The sequence below is a fragment of the Panthera pardus genome, unplaced genomic scaffold (assembly GCF_024362965.1).
Source record: "Panthera pardus isolate Hobbes unplaced genomic scaffold, ASM2436296v1 HiC_scaffold_6, whole genome shotgun sequence".
In the NCBI taxonomy this organism is placed as follows: domain Eukaryota; kingdom Metazoa; phylum Chordata; class Mammalia; order Carnivora; family Felidae; genus Panthera; species Panthera pardus.
Genome location: NW_026526991.1, coordinates 130116926 through 130134959, shown reverse-complemented (window position 1 = coordinate 130134959; position 18034 = coordinate 130116926). Strand labels below are relative to the sequence as shown.

General features: G+C 36.7%; 1 protein-coding gene across 2 annotated transcripts in view; it reads right to left on the bottom strand.

Moving 5' to 3' along the window:
- UPF2 (UPF2 regulator of nonsense mediated mRNA decay) overlaps positions 1-18034 on the bottom strand; it is a 109384-nt gene that overhangs the window by 47696 nt on the left and 43654 nt on the right. For both annotated transcript variants that reach the window (XM_019460800.2, XM_019460802.2), the window contains exons 8-9: positions 17687-17772; positions 1629-1737 (exon numbers count right to left, since the gene is read on the bottom strand). In XM_019460800.2, coding sequence (XP_019316345.1) covers positions 1629-1737; positions 17687-17772 — 195 coding nt within the window. The remainder of the gene's footprint in view (positions 1-1628; positions 1738-17686; positions 17773-18034) is intronic.

Below are 18034 nucleotides of genomic sequence, written 5' to 3'. Positions count from 1 at the left end.
GATGGGAGGGGACGTATACATGAATAGAATATACTTCATTTTAAGTTTCTCACCAAAAGCACTAATCATGCTTGGTCCAGCAACCTGTGTGTTGTTTAATTTTGGATACAGTTGAGGGGTATATGCATATAACTCATATAATAGAGTCATACTGCCTGCCAGTAAAACAGTTCCTTGTTTTGCATGATGGGATTAAATAAATCAACAAGAATATCACAATTTCTGACACGTCAGTCCCTCAAATGGCAGCATTTACCAAAGTGTGTTCTCTGATTAATCAGACTACGTATTTGACCCCTTCCAGGAGGTTCACACTGCACATTACCCTACTAAAGCTTTGGGAATTCTTATAACAAAACAAAACACAACCATTTAACTTTCTTGAGGTCAGTGTTTCCAAACTTCCTTTAAAACAGAGAATCCTGTCCTTGCTTAATACTATCCATAAAAATTCAAAACACACTTCATCAAAAACTGCCCCAGAAAAACGTTAACCACAAATCTCATATAAATTGGCTTCTATGGCAAGAAGCCTAGAGGCCAACCCACACCTCACTGAGATTCTCTCCTTCCTCCGAACTCAAGGCTCTCACTCTTGAACAATTCATTTGGCAATTAAGCATGCCATTCTTTATAATATTAAATATATTTAGAGTTTAAATGTTTATTTCACTGTTATTTTTGTGAGTATTTATGTCTTATCTTCCCAACTATGTTGTGAGATTCCTCATCTCAGGAATTATTTCTGTTCTCTGAGCGCTCAGCAATACCAATTTCTGTATAATGAGTGCATAAAGTGCATCGTGAGCATAGCAAACATTTACTTGCATTCCAAGCAACCTGCTATAAAGCTAAATTCTGTCAACACAATTTTTCCATTGGCTAACATAACTACTTGAATTTCATGTCTTTTCGGTCTACCAATATGCACTTTCAGACACTCGTAAGGCGTCATTTTACTCCTTTCAATGCTGTATCTGTAGCACCTGCACAAGGTGAGCGGGTAATATGGATCTGGAGAACCACTAACAGGCAGTTAAGACTCCTAGGACTAGAAAGGGAGAGAAGCTGTCTGGAAACAGGTCCCTGACTACTATTCAAGGTAAAGGCTGTTTAGGGAAGAGTCAGTAAAAAGTGGGCCAGAACAGCATTCACTGATCAGAGCAATTATGCAATGTCGGGTGCCCCAGATATCTGGACTCCCAACACCTAAGCAGGTGTCCTCCAGGCACTGTGCCCTGACTCACAGGGCCAATCCTGTGTTTCTCGTGGGAACACCAATGAGACCTGCTGACTCTCTTGACCTCAGAGGATGGCTTTTCCTTTACAAAACCAACAAGTGTAGTACCTGTAGGAAACAAGGTAGCAGCAACAGCTCATCTCCAAACTGGAACATCACTTACCAATTTCAAGCTTTGTTGAGAAAATTTACATTTTACAAACTTAGAAGTCCATACATTCTGAACTGTTATACCACTATCAAATTTCAAAAATATGCTTACCAATACGATAATCTTATTCTTAAACTAAAGAATCCTCACTTAACTTATAAGTATATATGTGTGGGTATATATATATATATATATATGTATATATATATAAAACAAAATAAATGCTTAAATACATACATGAAATCTGAAATCCCCCCTCAGCATGGAACAAAGATCCTCTGCTACATCAGACATGCAGGGATGCAATGTAGCAACCAATCTTGCATAAAATGGTAGCAAATCCAACCTGCAAAAGTTATATGTGATATATGTAAGAGGAAAGACATACCAGAAGTAATTCATTTTAAAATTTAAATTTTCTCAGATATATTTACACATTACATGATGATAAAAACTAGTAATCACACAGACTTGCCTATTATTGCCATCATAATGAAGCATATGGAAATTCAATTTGCTTTGTGAAAGCTTACTAATAACCCGGTATTTTCTATTCCATGCATTTATTGCACATCTGCAATTTCACTAAGTATACAATTTTGGTAAAATATGAAATACCAAGCAGAGAGAACACCAAGTTTTGACATGGCCTAAATTTCTAACCATGTAATTACTGAGTAAACAACCCTAAAGGTAACTCAAATAGTGCAAAACAGAATCCTTTTAAAACTATCTCCTTCATTTATCCATGGATAAGTTACTTGGAAACTTTAATGTCTAAAGTGAAACAGTAACTGATAACTAAGAAGGTATCTAAGAAGGCAAAAGATTACCACAAAACCACACACTAACTTCTGTACCTTCCTCATTACAGAACCTACTCAGATTCTCCCACAGTGTCTATCTCCTCTTACTCTAGACAATAAATGACAAATATGTGGTCATTCACACTGCCACCCCCTTTCATTATTAGAGCACTTTCTCATAAAACTTCAATGCAGCTCCAGAATCCTGCTTATTAACACAGCACTCGAAGCAGCCACTACTAATCAGAATGAACATACAAGCTAAAATTTATTTTCACTTCCTTCCACAGACATTATTTTATAAAACTCGATTACCCAATGATGCAACACTGGACAGATCGTACGCTATAGGTGAGAAGCAGTGAGGAACTCACAAAAGCAGCTGTACTGACAATACAAAGTAATGTGGAGCTGACAGTAAGGAAGGAAGTTTAAAAACTATAAATTCAGGGCGCCTGGGTGGCTCACTTGGTTGAGCGTCAGACTTCGGTTCAGGTCATGATTTCATGGTTTGTGGGTTCAAGGCCCGAGTCGGGTTCTGTGCCGACAGCTCAGAGTCTGGAGCCTTCAGATTCTGTGTCTCCCTCTCTCTCTGCCCCTTCCCCACTCTCCCTCTCTCTCTCTCTCTCACACACAACTAAACATAAAAAAATAAAAATAAAAACTATACAAATTCAAGCCAAGAGCTCAAAAGACTACAACAGCCCAAAGCCATTGAGGACAGAAACAAACAATCCTACAGGCCTTAGTTATCCCTAAATACATCACTACAGAATATGAGAAAATGATTTGATCATGAGAGAAAAGTCTGCACACCATGCAATACTTAGGATTAGATCTGGAAAACTCCCAACATGGACAGATTAAGCCTCAGCTGGAAGAGGAGATATAGCAAAGAAAGGGAGAATGGAGGTAAATTCGAAAGGGGAGAAAAGTGCTCAAATTCAAACCTAAGAGCCTGAAAAACTTTGCATTCTTCCTTAACCATTGTAATTTATTTTACAAATAATCACTTACTTAGTTCTTACATGCCAGGCTCTATCCTAGGCATCTCATATACATTATTTAACTTGTTGATACTAATAAACATTTTACGAAGTGGATATTCTGATCACCATTTCAGAAATAAGGTAACAGATGTTGAGAAAAATCAAGAAAATAGTGGCTTTGTACTAGTGTGTCAATAAATTTTGTCAAAGGCATCGTATTCTTCTTTACTGAAAGAATAAAAAGTTCAATCCATTCGGGGCGCCTGGGTGGTTCAGTGGGTTAAGCGGGGAGAAGGGCAGAGAGAGAGGGAGACCCAGAATCCAAAGCAGGCTTCAGGCTCTGAGCTGTCAGCACAGAGCCTGACGCAGGGCTCGAACCCACAAACTGTGAGATCATGACCTGAGCCAAAGTCAGATGCTCAACCGACTGAGCCACCCAGGCACCCCCAGTCGAAAATATTCTTCACCATAGTGAGGAAGTATCACCTGATACTTTTATAAAAATAATATTAACTTCAAATTTTACATTGTATCAAAGCTAAACTATCAAATATCATTTATGCAATTAAAAGGATAACCATACAGTTTCTTATTTTTCCTATGTCATATCTATGTTTCCTATATAAAGTATCTTTCTAGTGGTGCTTGGGCAGCTCAGTCAGTTAAGCATCTGACTACGGCTCAGGTCATGATCTCATGGTTCATGAATTTGAGCCCTGCGTCGGGCTCTCTGCTGTCAGTTCAGAGCCTGCCTCAGATCCTCTGGCCCCTTCTCTCTGCCCCTCCCTGGTTTGCACGCGGTCTCAAAAATAAATAAAAACACTAAAAAATAAAGGTATCTTTTTATTCATAAAACCAATTCCCTTTGATCTTACTGGATTTTTAAAAATATACTATTAAATATGATTTGCTAGTGTTTTGCTTAGAATTTTTATATCGACATTCAAAAGTGAGATTGAGTAGGCAGTCAGATTCTGTCCATTTATACTATGAAATGGCAAGTTTGCTTTTCTATAACCAAGACAGCAGAGAAATTACTTGTTCCATAAAAGATCGAAAGAACTCAATAAAGCTATCTGGCCTTGGATTATTTAAGATGAAATTAACTGATAATGCCACTGGTCTATTTTATGTTAAAATAGTTTGGAAATTTTAAAAAATTCTGTTTCACTGAGATTTTCAAGTGTTTTAAAAAATATTTTTAGCTTATCATCTGGCTCCTTTCTTAAACTTTTAAAATGTTCTTCTTGGGGCACCTGGATGGCTCAGTCAGTTACGTGTGTTAACTTTGGCAGAGGTCACGATCTCGTGGTTTGTGAGTTTGAGCCCCATGTCAGGTTCTGTGCTGACAGCTCAGAGCCTGGAGCCTACTTTGGATTCTGTCTCCCTCTCTCTCTGCTCCTCTCTCGTGAGACCGCATGTGAACACTCTCTCTCAAAAATAACTAAACATTTAAAATTTTTTTGAAAAATAAAAAATAAATGTTCTTTTTCCTTATTATTTTCTAAATGCTTCTCCATTTGGAAATTAAGAACCAGCTCTTGAGTTTTTAAAATTAATTTTTAATTTTAATCTTGTCTTTCTCAGTGTATTTTTCAACACAATCTGAGATTATTCTCACTTAGCATCAAAAGTGTTAACCAACCTATGTCATTTCCTTTTCCTTCTTTTCCTGGACAAGTCACTTATACTTTGTTTCATTTTTTTCTTCTTCTAGGAAATCAACCCAATCTATACCAAACCTTTTTCCCAGTCCCAAAAGAAAGGCAGATATAGGTATCCTTTTTAGAGGAAAGCAGTCTGTGCTACCTATTGAGGGCCACATTAGTGAACTAATAACACAGCTAAGTGCTTTCAGCTTCCACCGTGATTTAAAAAATAGTTTAAGGGGCGCCTGGGTGGCTCAGTCGGTTAAGCGTCCGACTTCGGTTCAGGTCACGATCTCACGGTCCGTGAGTTCGAGCCCCGCGTCGGGCTCTGTGCTGACAGCTCAGAGCCTGGAGCCCGTTTCAGATTCTGTGTCTCCCTCTCTCTCTGCCCCTCCCCTGTTCATGCTCTGTCTCTCTCTGTCTCAAAAATAAATAAAAGTTAAAAAAAAATTTTTTTTTAAATAGTTTAAGAATTCCCTGGAAGATGTTAACTCTTGTATGTCTTTCCAGGTAGTTAGTAACCCTGGTTTTTGTTCTGTGGGGACTGGCCACGTGAAAGTAAAGTTAGATATTCCATTTTCTCAGGAACCCACTACTCCGAAAAAGCCCACCAAATCTTTCTCAAACCAACAAGTTTCTAAGACTCCTCTTTTTCCATTATACCTTTAACAATTAAAGGGATAGCTGATAGTAAATATCACCTTGCCCTATTTAAATCTTCAAACTCTGACCATTCATTACTTCACAAAATAAAATCCTTTATGTTGTAAATAAGGTAATAAATTATATATTTCCTGAATGTTAGTTCTGCTTAAGTGTGTTTTTCTGTTGTTTCTACTCCTCTATGCATGCAGGCCTGCAAGGGAATGGAGTGCCAAATGCTATATCAATCATTAAAGGTATTACACACAAAATAAAACATTTTAATCAACCTAAAGAGCAAATTTCTGTGTTAAAATTTAAGCTAGCTATATATGTTATTTTAGACTTTTCTGAAAGTCAATTAGAAAATAAATTCTTCCTTTGAAAACTGAATGTTCATCTTCTAAGAGAATGATGACTATTTTTTACCAACAGTTAATGAGTGAACCATTTTAAAAACAATTTTTTTTCTTAAACAATAAAACCTTGCTTAGATTTTCAAGGTCATTTAAGTACCTCACTAGCAGTTAATGATCACGTTAGTAAACATCCAGTCATTAACTACAAGTAACAAGAATGCAGAAACACACACACTTTTGTTACTCAAGGGTAAGAAATTCTTAAAGGTTTTTTTCTTGTAATCAATCAGCTTTCTAAAAGAAATGTCCAGGTTCTTCCCCTCCTTAAAATCTAAAGAATTTAACTGGTGGAAGCTATTAATTTTACCTTGTTCAAAAATGCCTAGGAAAAGAACCAACATGAAAGAACACTCCTACCATTCGATTAAAGAATACAAAGGATTTTCTCCATTGAAACAATGAAGCAGATGATGATTCAAAAAGGATGAAACATAATAAAAGACTGGAGTCATTTACTCTAAAATCAACAACCAAATGTTCTAAGAGATTTTTCCAGCAATGTTGACGCTCCCAGGGCAATAGTGCCATCAAGTGGTAGAACACGCTAATACGCTTCAAAAGACTAAGGAAAAGCTGTTCAAGAATCAAGAGAAGCATTTCATTCTCTCAACACTTTGCTTATATTAATCTGATCATTCATCTTTAAAAACTTGGCAATCTATCTGGCTACAAAGTCATTAAAACCAATACCAGATTTGTCTATACCAGAACAGGAACTAAGACATTCCTACGTGTTTTCCCTGATTCTGACTATACATTCCAAAAGTTAGGTTAGGTGAGGGGCCTTCTGAGGTGCTAGGTTTGATCTCTAGCTAGGTGGTGGATACATGTATATACTTAAGGTATGAACACTTTCTGTGCAACTTCAATTATATGTGTTATATTACAAATTAACTATAAAATAATATGAAATACCTAAGAGAATTTCTAATAGGTTTCATTTCTGTGGAGTCCTTCAACAGAAATAAAATCCCAGGCTGTAAGATTTTTTTAGCCAACTATTTATTTACTGAAGGAAGAATACACTAAAAGTTAAAACGTTTTAGCTCAAACCTTTAAGAACTGTACAGACGAAAAACAAAACTGAACAGATGGGACATCAAATTTTAAAATGTCTGTACTGCAAATGATACCAAGAAAGTGAAAAGATAACTCAAGGAACAGGAGAAAATATTTGCAAATTATATTTGATAAGGCACACACGAATAAAGAACATGTAAAGAACTCTTAAAACTCATTCATTAAAAATAACAATTGAAAAGAGGACAAAAGATTTAACAGAATTTTCTCCAAAAAAGACATACAAAAAGCCAATAAGCACATGAAAAGATGCTTAAAATCCGCAGCCATTAAGAAAATGCAAATCGAAATCACAGTGAGATACCACTTCTCACCCACTATGATGGCTATAAGCAGAAAAGGGACAATAACAAGTGTTGGTAAGGATGTGGAGAAATTGGAACCCTCATACATTGCCGATGAGAATGTAAAATAGTGTAGCCATTCCGAAAAAGTTTGGCAATTATTGCAAATGTTAGAGTTATTACAGGACACAGCAATTTCACTCCTAGATATATACCCAAGAAAAATGAAGACATATCCACAGAAGTAATCACATCAGCGTCATTCCAAGTAGCTAAAAGAAACAATCCAAGTGTCCGCCAACTGATAAATGGGCAAACAAAATATGGTGCCTACACAATGGACCATTATTCAGCTGTAAAAAGGAGGAAATTCAAATACATGCCACAACATGGATGAATCTTGAAAACATTATACTGAGTGAAAGAAGCTAGATACAAAAGGCATATATTGCATGATTTAATTTACATGAAATACTCAGAACAGGCAAATCCAAAGCGACTAAAAGTAGGCTAGTGGTTTCTTTGTCAGGGGAAAGGGTGGGCAGAGAAATTATGGGATTGATTACTAATGGATAGGAGATCCATCCATACTAATGGGTGGAGACAAAACGTTTAAAATATGATCATAGTGATGGCTACATATATTCAGAATGATGAATTGTATACTTCAAATAAGTGAATTGTACAGTATGTGAATTATTATCTAAAAAACCCTTTTTTTTAAGGAAAAGAACTATAAAGAACCTTAAGATTTATCTAGTCACGTGCTTCCTAAACCTAACTATACAGACTAGGTTAAGACAGTCAAATTCTCTAGCATAGGGACCCCATGCCTTTCAAAAGTTCATGTTTGCTTTTCCTTAAGACCTACATTTGCACCTCTTTTGCTAACTGGAAAAAATCTGAAGAGGAGTTCACACTTTTATGAAAAAAGTTGAAAAGCAAATATAGCATTCAGTGCTGGTTTTGCAGCAAACACTTACAGAGGCAGCATGGACCGGGGGCAGCAAGAGTGGCCCAGCCAAGCTCCATCCCCAGGAACCCTGCATCAGATCGCCACAGCTCTGAACCGTGTGAACTGTGCCTCACCCAGACGGATTCTGGATTCTGTTACCACGATGTGTCCCAGGGTATCACAAAAGCCTAAGACAGGATTTTCTTTGGGTCTGGGTACATTAAAAAACTTTTCCATATGAATTTATGGTACTTACTGCTTTACTTTACACCATTTTGGCTTAAAAAAGGTTTTACAGGAACGGTCTACTTTCGGATAGTGGGGGCAACCTACATACAGTTAATCCCTGAACAACACGAGTCTGCACCGTGCAGGTCCACTTATATGTGGATTTTTCTCCCCAATAAATACAGTATAGTACTGTAAATGTTATTTTCTCTTCCTTATTTTCGTAATGACAATTTTTCTCCAGCTTATTGTGAAAATACAGCATGTAATAAACACACACACTACATGTTAATATTACATATATCATACATATATGTTTGTATAAACACACAAAATACGTGTTAATCACCTATTTATGTTATCAGTAAGGCTTCTGGTCAATAGCAAGCTGTTAGTTAAGTTCTGGGGAGAATCAAGTTATATGTGAATTTCTTACTATGCAGAGGACTAGTGCCCCTAACCTAACTCCTACATTGTTCAAAGGTCTACTGTCTATATAAAACCTTTGGGCCCTCACAGTCGTAGGCACTCAAATAACTATTAAACAATTCATTCTGATTTTGGTAGCACATTATTTGGTTAGCTCAGGCAGGATGAGCTGGAGAAAGGAAGGAATCCTGGCCACAGAAAAGAATCCTGGCCATAAAGACACTCAAAACGATTCATGTCCTTTGGGGAAGGTGGGGGAGAGAAAATGACACACCAACAGAAAGGTGCACCTTACCAAAGGGGCCCGGGGTCCCACAGAGTCTCGTTGGGCACAGGCAGAAAATGAGGCTAGGTAAGAGCAAGAGCTAAAAGAAGGTGTTAAGAATCTCCTTTCCCCTCTGCTGCAAAGTGTCCCAGCTTTCCCTAAGTCCAGAGACTCAAAGAATAACTGGCTACCCCTAATACCCTAATAACTGGCTCCCCAAGAGAATATTCTAGCCTGCTCATTCTAGACCCAACATTCTTTGTTCCCTCTTCTTACTGATTCCCTTAAAGGTGATCAGTCATCTCTTTTATTCAAGGTTGAATGAATAAAATCAATAAAAGATGGAGAAGGGTTTGTAAACCTATGAGGCCAAGGAGATAGGGAATGAGAAATAGAATGAGAAGAGACTCACTGGCACTTGACTATTATCTTTTTACTCTGGCCTCCCTAAGGACCAAGCTATAATCCTCAGGACAAGCCAAATATTGCAGGTAAGGTAGAAACGTGCCTGGGTATTAAGACAAAACAACAAAAAACCTTTCAAAATTAAAGGCTTTTCTGATTAATAAAAATATACAACCAGGCAACATTAACCTAGTCCCAGACTCTAACGCACCATTTCATAGATGTGTAAACAGAGGCCTTGACTTTCCAAATCACTCAGGAACGTTAAAAAAACAAAATTTTAACCAAACACTGAAACTGTTAGAGACTAGAGAGTACTATTTACACTAGAAAAGCAGGTAGATGAGACATCTGCTCTTACACAAATTGGGAGATTTTTCTGTAACTCAGCTCATCTGAAATGTATATAAAATACAGAAATGCCAGTAAAGAGTAATAGTCATTGCTACTTGTACATTCCATTGTTGAACAGACTACCCCCTACCAGCCAAACCATAATTGGTATCTCTTATTGTTTTCAGGAAGAGAACTTACTAGAGATAGAAAAATCTAATGATCTGAAACAAATCCGTGTATTTGTGAAGCAAAGACAACAGTGCTAGCCCAAGGCTCCATGTGCTTCCCCACATCTTCCGAATGTCCTTTTGATCCCTCTCAGGCTTCAGGCTGAGTGTAAATGACACATCACTTTTTGTCCACGGTACCCAGAGAATGAGCTGAGTCCACACACTGTCCTCCCGTGCCATGGCAGTCTTGGAAGCTATGGCAATGATTTAAGATGAAGTTTATAAACTTCATATTTTAGAGTAAACGCAAATGTTGCAGAATGTTTGATGGAGGCTACCAAATCAGTCCAGATTCAATGCAAGGTAAATTACAGCAGAAGTCACAAGTGAAAAGTGAACAGAGAACTAATCCAAACAGGGCAAATTTCTGAAATCGATTTATATAAACCACAATTTATTTAAAAAACAGAGAAGGGTGCATGGCTGGCTCAGTCAGTAGAGCATGTGACTTCTGGTCTCAGAGTCATGAGTTTGAGCATCATGCTAGACCCAGAGATTACTTTTTTTTTTTTTTAATGTCTCTGAGAGAGACAGAGAGACAGAGCATGAGCAGGTGAGGTGCAGAGACAGACAGAGACAGAATCTGAAGCAGGATCCAGGCTCTGAGCTGTCAGCACAGAGCCCAACATGGGGCTCAAACCCACCAAATGTGAGATCATGACCTGAGCCAGACACCCAACCGACTAAGCCACCCAGGCACTCCAGCTTAGAGATTACTTCTAAAAAAATAATAAAAACTTTTAAAAATAGAAAAAGAACAAAGAAAAAGAACAGTTCCTTTAAAAATACCAAAATTTACCAAAAAAATACTGCCAAAAAAAATTCTGGCCAAACATTTTGGCATGAATTTAAAAATACTAAATGAATCCTAAAAGAAATGAGGAAGAGAGCGCAGGGGAGAACAGACTGTGTAGAACGCTGAGTAAGAGACAGAAGATAAGAAAAGAAGACACTGAAAAGAATGATTGGTGAGAATATGACAGCTACAAATACACAAAGGAGATTCAACATATGCATGCCTGGAGTACTTAAAAAAGAAAACCACAACAAGAAAACACAACAAGTATTCAAACACATTTAAAGATGAAAATCAGGAAAACTTCCCTGAAGTATTTAATACAAAAACTGAAAGGGCGTTGAGAGTGACCCAGAATGATCAACAACACAGCATATCCATCCTAGTAAAGCCACTGGATTTACTAGAAAAAAAAATTAGTTGAGCAGCCATATGAATCACCAAATAAATTAATGAAAGAAAAAAAAGCAGGCTGGCCTCCAATTTCTCCACAGTAGTAGCAAATGCCAGATGACTCCAGGGTAACACCTATAAAGTATTCAGGGAAAAGGCATGAGCCATAGATCCTATAACCAGCGAAGCTGTCCTTTGAGTAATGAATCTCCAGAAACATCACTCTGTACAAGAACTCAAGGGATATTTTTTCCCAAGAACTCTCCTTCAGAAAATCATTAGAAGATAAACTTCAGCAAACCAAAAGATAACTAGGAAACCAGAGAAACAAGACTGGCAGGGAGCATGGAATATTTTAACCTGTAGAACTAAGATAAAACAAATGAGGGGGTCAGAGTGACAAATGAGGATGTAAATGTCATATTCCCTATCAGGATGTGTTATCAACACAGAGACAAAACAAGGGGAGGGAGAATGGAAAAGAGGATGGGAAGTCTGGTAAGCTTCCTGCTTGCCCATTCGTAGTGCTGTGAGCGAATTAATATTCAAGCTGATAAACCCTATGATACAAGCATAAGCACACTTAACAGTAAAAAAGGAAAATGTTAAGGAAGATAACAGTAGGGACCAACACCAGATGGGTGAGGACAGAGAGTGAGAAGAAAGGACGAGAACACAGTTAATTTTATCATCACTTGTGGTAGGAACAACAAAGACTGTCTAAATAAATGACCAAGAAGCAAACCCATAATTATGAAGCTAACTACTAAAATAAAAATACAAACCTTCCTCAAATCAGAAAAATGTACGGAAAATAAAATATAGATTATACAATGAAAGACTTTAAAAATTAAACCAAAAAGACAAATAATGTAACAGAACACGGACCAATCATATCTGTCTTATCAAAAATGTAAAAACCCTAGGGGGGCCTGTGTGGCTCAGTCGGTGAAGCGTCTGACTCTTGATTTCGGCTCAGGTCATGATCTCATGGCTCATGGGATCAAGCCCCACATTGGGTTCTGCACTGACAGTGCAGATACTGCTTGGGATTCTCTCTCTCTCCCTCTCTCTCTCAAAATAAATAATCGTTAAAAAATAAAATAAAACTAGGGACACATGGGTGGCTCAGTCGGTTAAATGTCAGATGTCAGCTCAGGTCATGATCTCACGGTGTGAGTTTGAGTGCCACATCGGGCTCTGTGCTGTCAGCTCAGAGCCCGGAACCTGCTTGGGATTCTGTGTCTCCCTCTCTCTCTGCAGCTCCCCTGCTTGCATTCTGTCTCTCTCAAAAAATAAACATTAAAAAAAAAATTTTAATAAAATTATAAAAAATAAAGTAAAAATCCTAACTCAATTGTAAGAAACATATTTTCAGAACAGATCTCAAAGTAAAATTCAATTCAAGAATATACAAGAGAGGGGCACCTGGATGGCTCACTAGGTTGAAGGTCCAACTGTTGATTTTAGCTCAGGTCATTATCCCAGGGTCGTGGAATTGAGTCCTGTGTCGGGCTCCATGTTCAGATTAAATGCTTAAGATTCTCTCTCTGCCCCTCTTTTCGGCCTGCACTCTCTCTCTGTGCCCCTCTCCCCAGCTTTCTCTTGCTCTCGCTCTCTCTCTCTCTCTCTCTCTCTCTCACACACACACACACACACACACACACACAAATAAATAAATAAATAAATAACACACAAGAAAAACTCAACTAAAATAAAGCTATTCTGAAAGATTGAATATAAAAGGGCAAAAGCTACTATAAAAACACAAATAAAAAGAAATTAGAAATTGTAATATAAATACCAGATAAGGTAGTAGCAGGCAAAAAATAAATAAATAAATAAATAAAACGAAGAATGACACTTTATAAAAGGTGAAATTCACAATGAGGTGTAAGTTTTATCTTCACACCAAGTAACACAACAGTAACATTTGAAAAACTGAAATCACAGTAGTAGTATTAGTAGTAGTAGTCTTTAATTTACCTCTCTTAGCCTAGGACCCCCCGGCAAGTAGACAAAAAAGGTCAAGAAAACAGAACTCAATAAAAGTTATTTAATACTGTAAACTTCCCTGATCAGTACATTTAACTCTGCACCATAAAAACAAAGAATGTAACCTTTAGGGGCACCTGGGTGGCTCAGTCGGTTAAGCGTCTGCTATTGGTTTTGGCTCAGGTCATGATCTTGCGGTTTCTGAGTTCGAGCCCCAGGTCAGTCTTCAAGCTGACAGTGCGGAGCCTGCTTGGGATTCTCTCTCTCTCTCGCTGCCCCTCTCTCACTCATTCTGTCTCGCTCTCAAAATAAATAAATAAAAACTTGCAGGAAAAAAAAAAAAGCATGTAACATTAAAAAAAAAAAAATCTCGAGGAATGTTCACAAATATTGATTCTATAATAGGCCAGAAAGAAAATTTCAAAAAATTCCAAAAAGAATAAATTGTATTTTCTATTCATAGTGCAGTTAAGAGTATGAGTTATTAACCAAGTTACAAAATAAAACAAAACAAAAACATCCCACAACCTGGAAGTTTTTCAAGACTTTCTCAAACATCTCCTTAAGAAACAAAAAGGAAATATAAACTAAAATTGGAGAATTTCTAGAAAACATACAAACAGAAATCACAAGTCAGAACTAAGACCATTCTCAGTAAATGCCAAATAAGTATTGGCATACAGCAAATGCCAAAAAAGTAACAGAATGAAGAAACCAAGAGAGAAGAAATCAGTAAAGATACAAGTAAGGAGTAAAACAATAGTAAAATGATATAATACATTATCATTTGGAAGCTGGTCTTCTTGAGGCGTTTTACTGGTGAGGAAACTAAAATGGATTAACCAGTAGCTAACATGATCAAGAGGAGAAAAAGTCAGGGGAAGTAGAAATACAGCATTGTTTGTAATGGCAAAGACTGGAATGTCCAAAATGATTAAATATAGCACATTCATAAATAGAAACACTGCAGCTTTAAAAGGACAAGGGAAATCTTTATATACTGATCTGAAAAGATCTCCAAGATATACTGTTAAGTGAAAACAGTAAGGTTCAGAATGATAAGCACAGTAAGTTGCCCTTGTACAAAAAACAGGAAATATAAGAATCTATAATTGCATTTTCTTGTACATGAAAAAGAAACTTCGGGAAGATACCCAAGAATCGAGACAGTGGTTTCCAACTGGAAAGAGTAGAAATTGGGTATAGGGAGACAAGGATATATTGAAGGATGTTTTTCAGCACACAATGTTTTTATACTTCTGGGTTTTGAGCCCTGTAAATGTACTACTTATTTTTTAAAATAAAATTTTAGATTTGCATATGACCAACATTAATTTATCAAATATTTTCAAGCACTTACCAAAACTGTATTTGGTATTGAAAATGTACAAAATGAAAAGATTCAGAACTCTCTTTTTTATTTTTTAAGTAATCTCTACACACAATATGGGACTCAAACTTACAACCTAAGATTAAGAGTCGCATGCTCTACCGATGGAGCCAGCCAGGCACCCCCAGAACGTTCAAAAAGCCTGTAGTCTTTACGCTTTAGGGGGACACAGGTGGGATATGTGACTGATCCTTCGTACAAAGACAGTATGTGGAAAGTGCAATAAGGGCATCTATACGGACATAATGGAAATGAGGATGTTGTTCAGGGAAGATGACTCTTAGGCTAAGATTTAAAGGGCAAGCCAGAAATTTTTGGTGGAAAAATAAAAAATATGCCAGGCAGGGGCGCCTGGGTGGCTCAGTTGGCTAAGTGTCCAACTCCTGGTTTCAGCTCTGGTCATGATTTCATGGTTTGTGAACTCCAGCCTTGAGCTGGGCTCTGCAAAGACCGTGTGGAGCCTGCTTGGGATTCTCTCTGTCCCTCTCTCTCTCTGCCCCTCCCCTGCTCTCTCTCAAAATAAATAAACTTAAAAAAAAAAAAAAAAAAAGAAAAAGAAAAAGAACATCCCAGATTAGAAAACAGAGGCTTGGAAGTAAAGAGAGCAAAGGTATTCAAGAAATCATTACAGATCAGGATTTTGCAACAGGAAGAGTGCCTAGAATTCTGACTGAAGCTGAAAGGGGGCTAGATAAGAAAAGGCATGAAATACCATGTTATGTAATTCTATTGCCTTCTACATGTCCGCTATTATGCTGAGTGCTGGGGATAAGGAAGTAAACATGGCCTCCTCCCTGTAGCTTAGTCTAGAGGATAACACCCAACAAAACCAAGAAAGCAGCTTTTGCAATACTTTGATGTCGGGACCTTTCCTGTCTCTAGCTCTTTTCACATACTCCATTGCCTCCATCAGAATGCGCTCTCTACATTTCCTCTCCCCAGCCATTCCTAGCCTAGCTAATTCCTTTCTCAAGACTCCCATTAAATAACCCTTGTTCCAGGCAGCCTTCTCGGACTCCTGAGACTAAATCAATCAGTTCCACTTGCTATATACTTGAAAGCATGCTGTGATTCTTCTTGGTAACTACACTTAGAAGTCTTTGTCTTTCTTCTTTTCCAAACTGTAAGAGGTATGAATACAAGAGCCTAATCTGTCCTGTTTACACTGTATCTCTAGCACTAATCACAGTATACAGCAGACCCTTAATGAATTAATAAATGAATAAATTGTAGAACATAATTTAATCTTTCCTGATCACTCAGGTGGATTATAAAAAACCCAAATGATTGTATTTATACATTTCAGGTATACAGACTATGCGGTCTCTTCCTCATGGCTCTAGAATGCTATACATTTCAAGTACTTGTCCCTTGACTTTTTTTCTTTCCTCTCAAACCATAAATTGTTACTTCCCACTACTTTTAAGTCTACACTTCTAGCAGATTCCAAGTACATCTAATTTGCAGCCATTTCCTGAGCTAAACAGATAAACAGAGTTATAAGAGATACAAGTGGCATAAGACCAAGTAGCTTTTGAGGACTTTCTTGAGGGGGTGGTGGTTTGGGAGGGAAGGGTGTGGTGAAGGACAGAATGGGGATGCAAAGAGACAGTCTTTTACAAGTAAACTACTTAAACATCACTGCATAATTTCTTTTGTAAACAAGACCTTTTATTTTTGCTAACTTTGGTTTATTCTGTTATATAAGTTCAAATAATTGTTAATACATGTTTCTTCATGCAAATAAAGAGTTGAAAAGAAAAATCTGAAAATAAACATTCCATTGTAAAAGGAAAGAAAAGAATCAGTTGAAAAAAAACTGGTCCAAGATACTGAGGAAAAAGTATTTGAGTTTTCATCAATTCAAGATGTAAGCTTTTTCCCATTTACAAATACATGAAAGTGGAATGTGCCTCACAATTAAGGTCTTAAATGTAAATGGCAATGTTTTTCTCTCTCAGTCGTACATAAAATAATGGTGTACCTCATAACTAATGGTACCTTAGATTTGATGAAATGCATATTATAAAAATATTTATCTATATGACTTTCTCAACTACATAATTCTTAATTACCTACTCACTATTATTAACATATTCCATCTCTCTTGCCCCACTAATATGAAAACCAAATGCTCATATTAATGATGGTGACAGGAGATAAAATCCAGTATGAAAGGGAAAAAAACAAGTAGCAATTTTGTTTCACTAAGAAATCTCACATTAAGAGATCATGGGCCTCTCCAACGAATGGGCCTAATTAAAATTCTGCTCCAGAAACTCTAGTTAAATCCCTCAGAACCCTTATCTTCTGAGGAAAGTATGTACCCTAGCTATGTTGTATGTAATCATCATAATAGTTCACAAAATTATTTATTCATTGTTGAAGAGATAGAAATGCATCTCCTCTGGTTTCCAAGGTCAATAGTCTGAGTGGTCCTGCATACTTCAGGACCATTAATTTAGAGTAATTTACAGCATTATTATTCTCTAAAAGCATTACACAATTAAATATGCTTCTTGAATTACTAGCAACATAATCACTAATGTGACTTTCAACTCTAAACTAGCATAATTACAAAAACTTGAAATTTTTCATTTATACACAACTAAAAATTAGATACACTAAGTCTGATCTTCATACAAAATAAAAACTCTCCAAAAAACTTACATACCTTTTGTTACTTTTTCTCCCTCAAAGGCAAAAATGTAAACCAATTGCTTCTAGAAATGATTAAGTTATTACTATTCTTATTAAGTTACTATTATTCTTAAATATTTTCTCTTAAAATAACAGGTAAACATCAGAAGAAATATTTCCACTAGGGCAAAAGAACAAAAGAACAGAAGTCAATGAGAAACAAGTCCTAGAAAATATGCAAAAAAACAATCATCTCGGTTGACAAAAGATATTTTGAGGGGATAATTAAATGTGAATGTTGATCTGATAACCATAATTACAGAGTAAAACCACTAACAAATTACTTTTTGTTTTTAGTACTTACCTTTGTCTGGGAACTATGAAGAGCGCCCGTACCAGCTTCTTCCTATTTGCTTTTGTATTCATGTTCATGCAAAAATCCATTGCTGCCTATGGGAGAAAAAGCAAACTTTTTTCCTTAAAAAACTTTTTTGATTTAGCTAATGAAAGCAGAAACCCTCCATGCTACAAAGGACTTCTATGTGTTCCTAAATATTTCAAAATGGTTTTAGAACACTGGTATTATAAGCATATGCCAAATTAAAGGATCACTGAACTTAAACTATCCTCTCCTTTCAGATCTCAAAATACATGTTTCATAAACTTTTTTTTTAATGTATTTATTTATTTATTTATTTATTTACTTACTTAC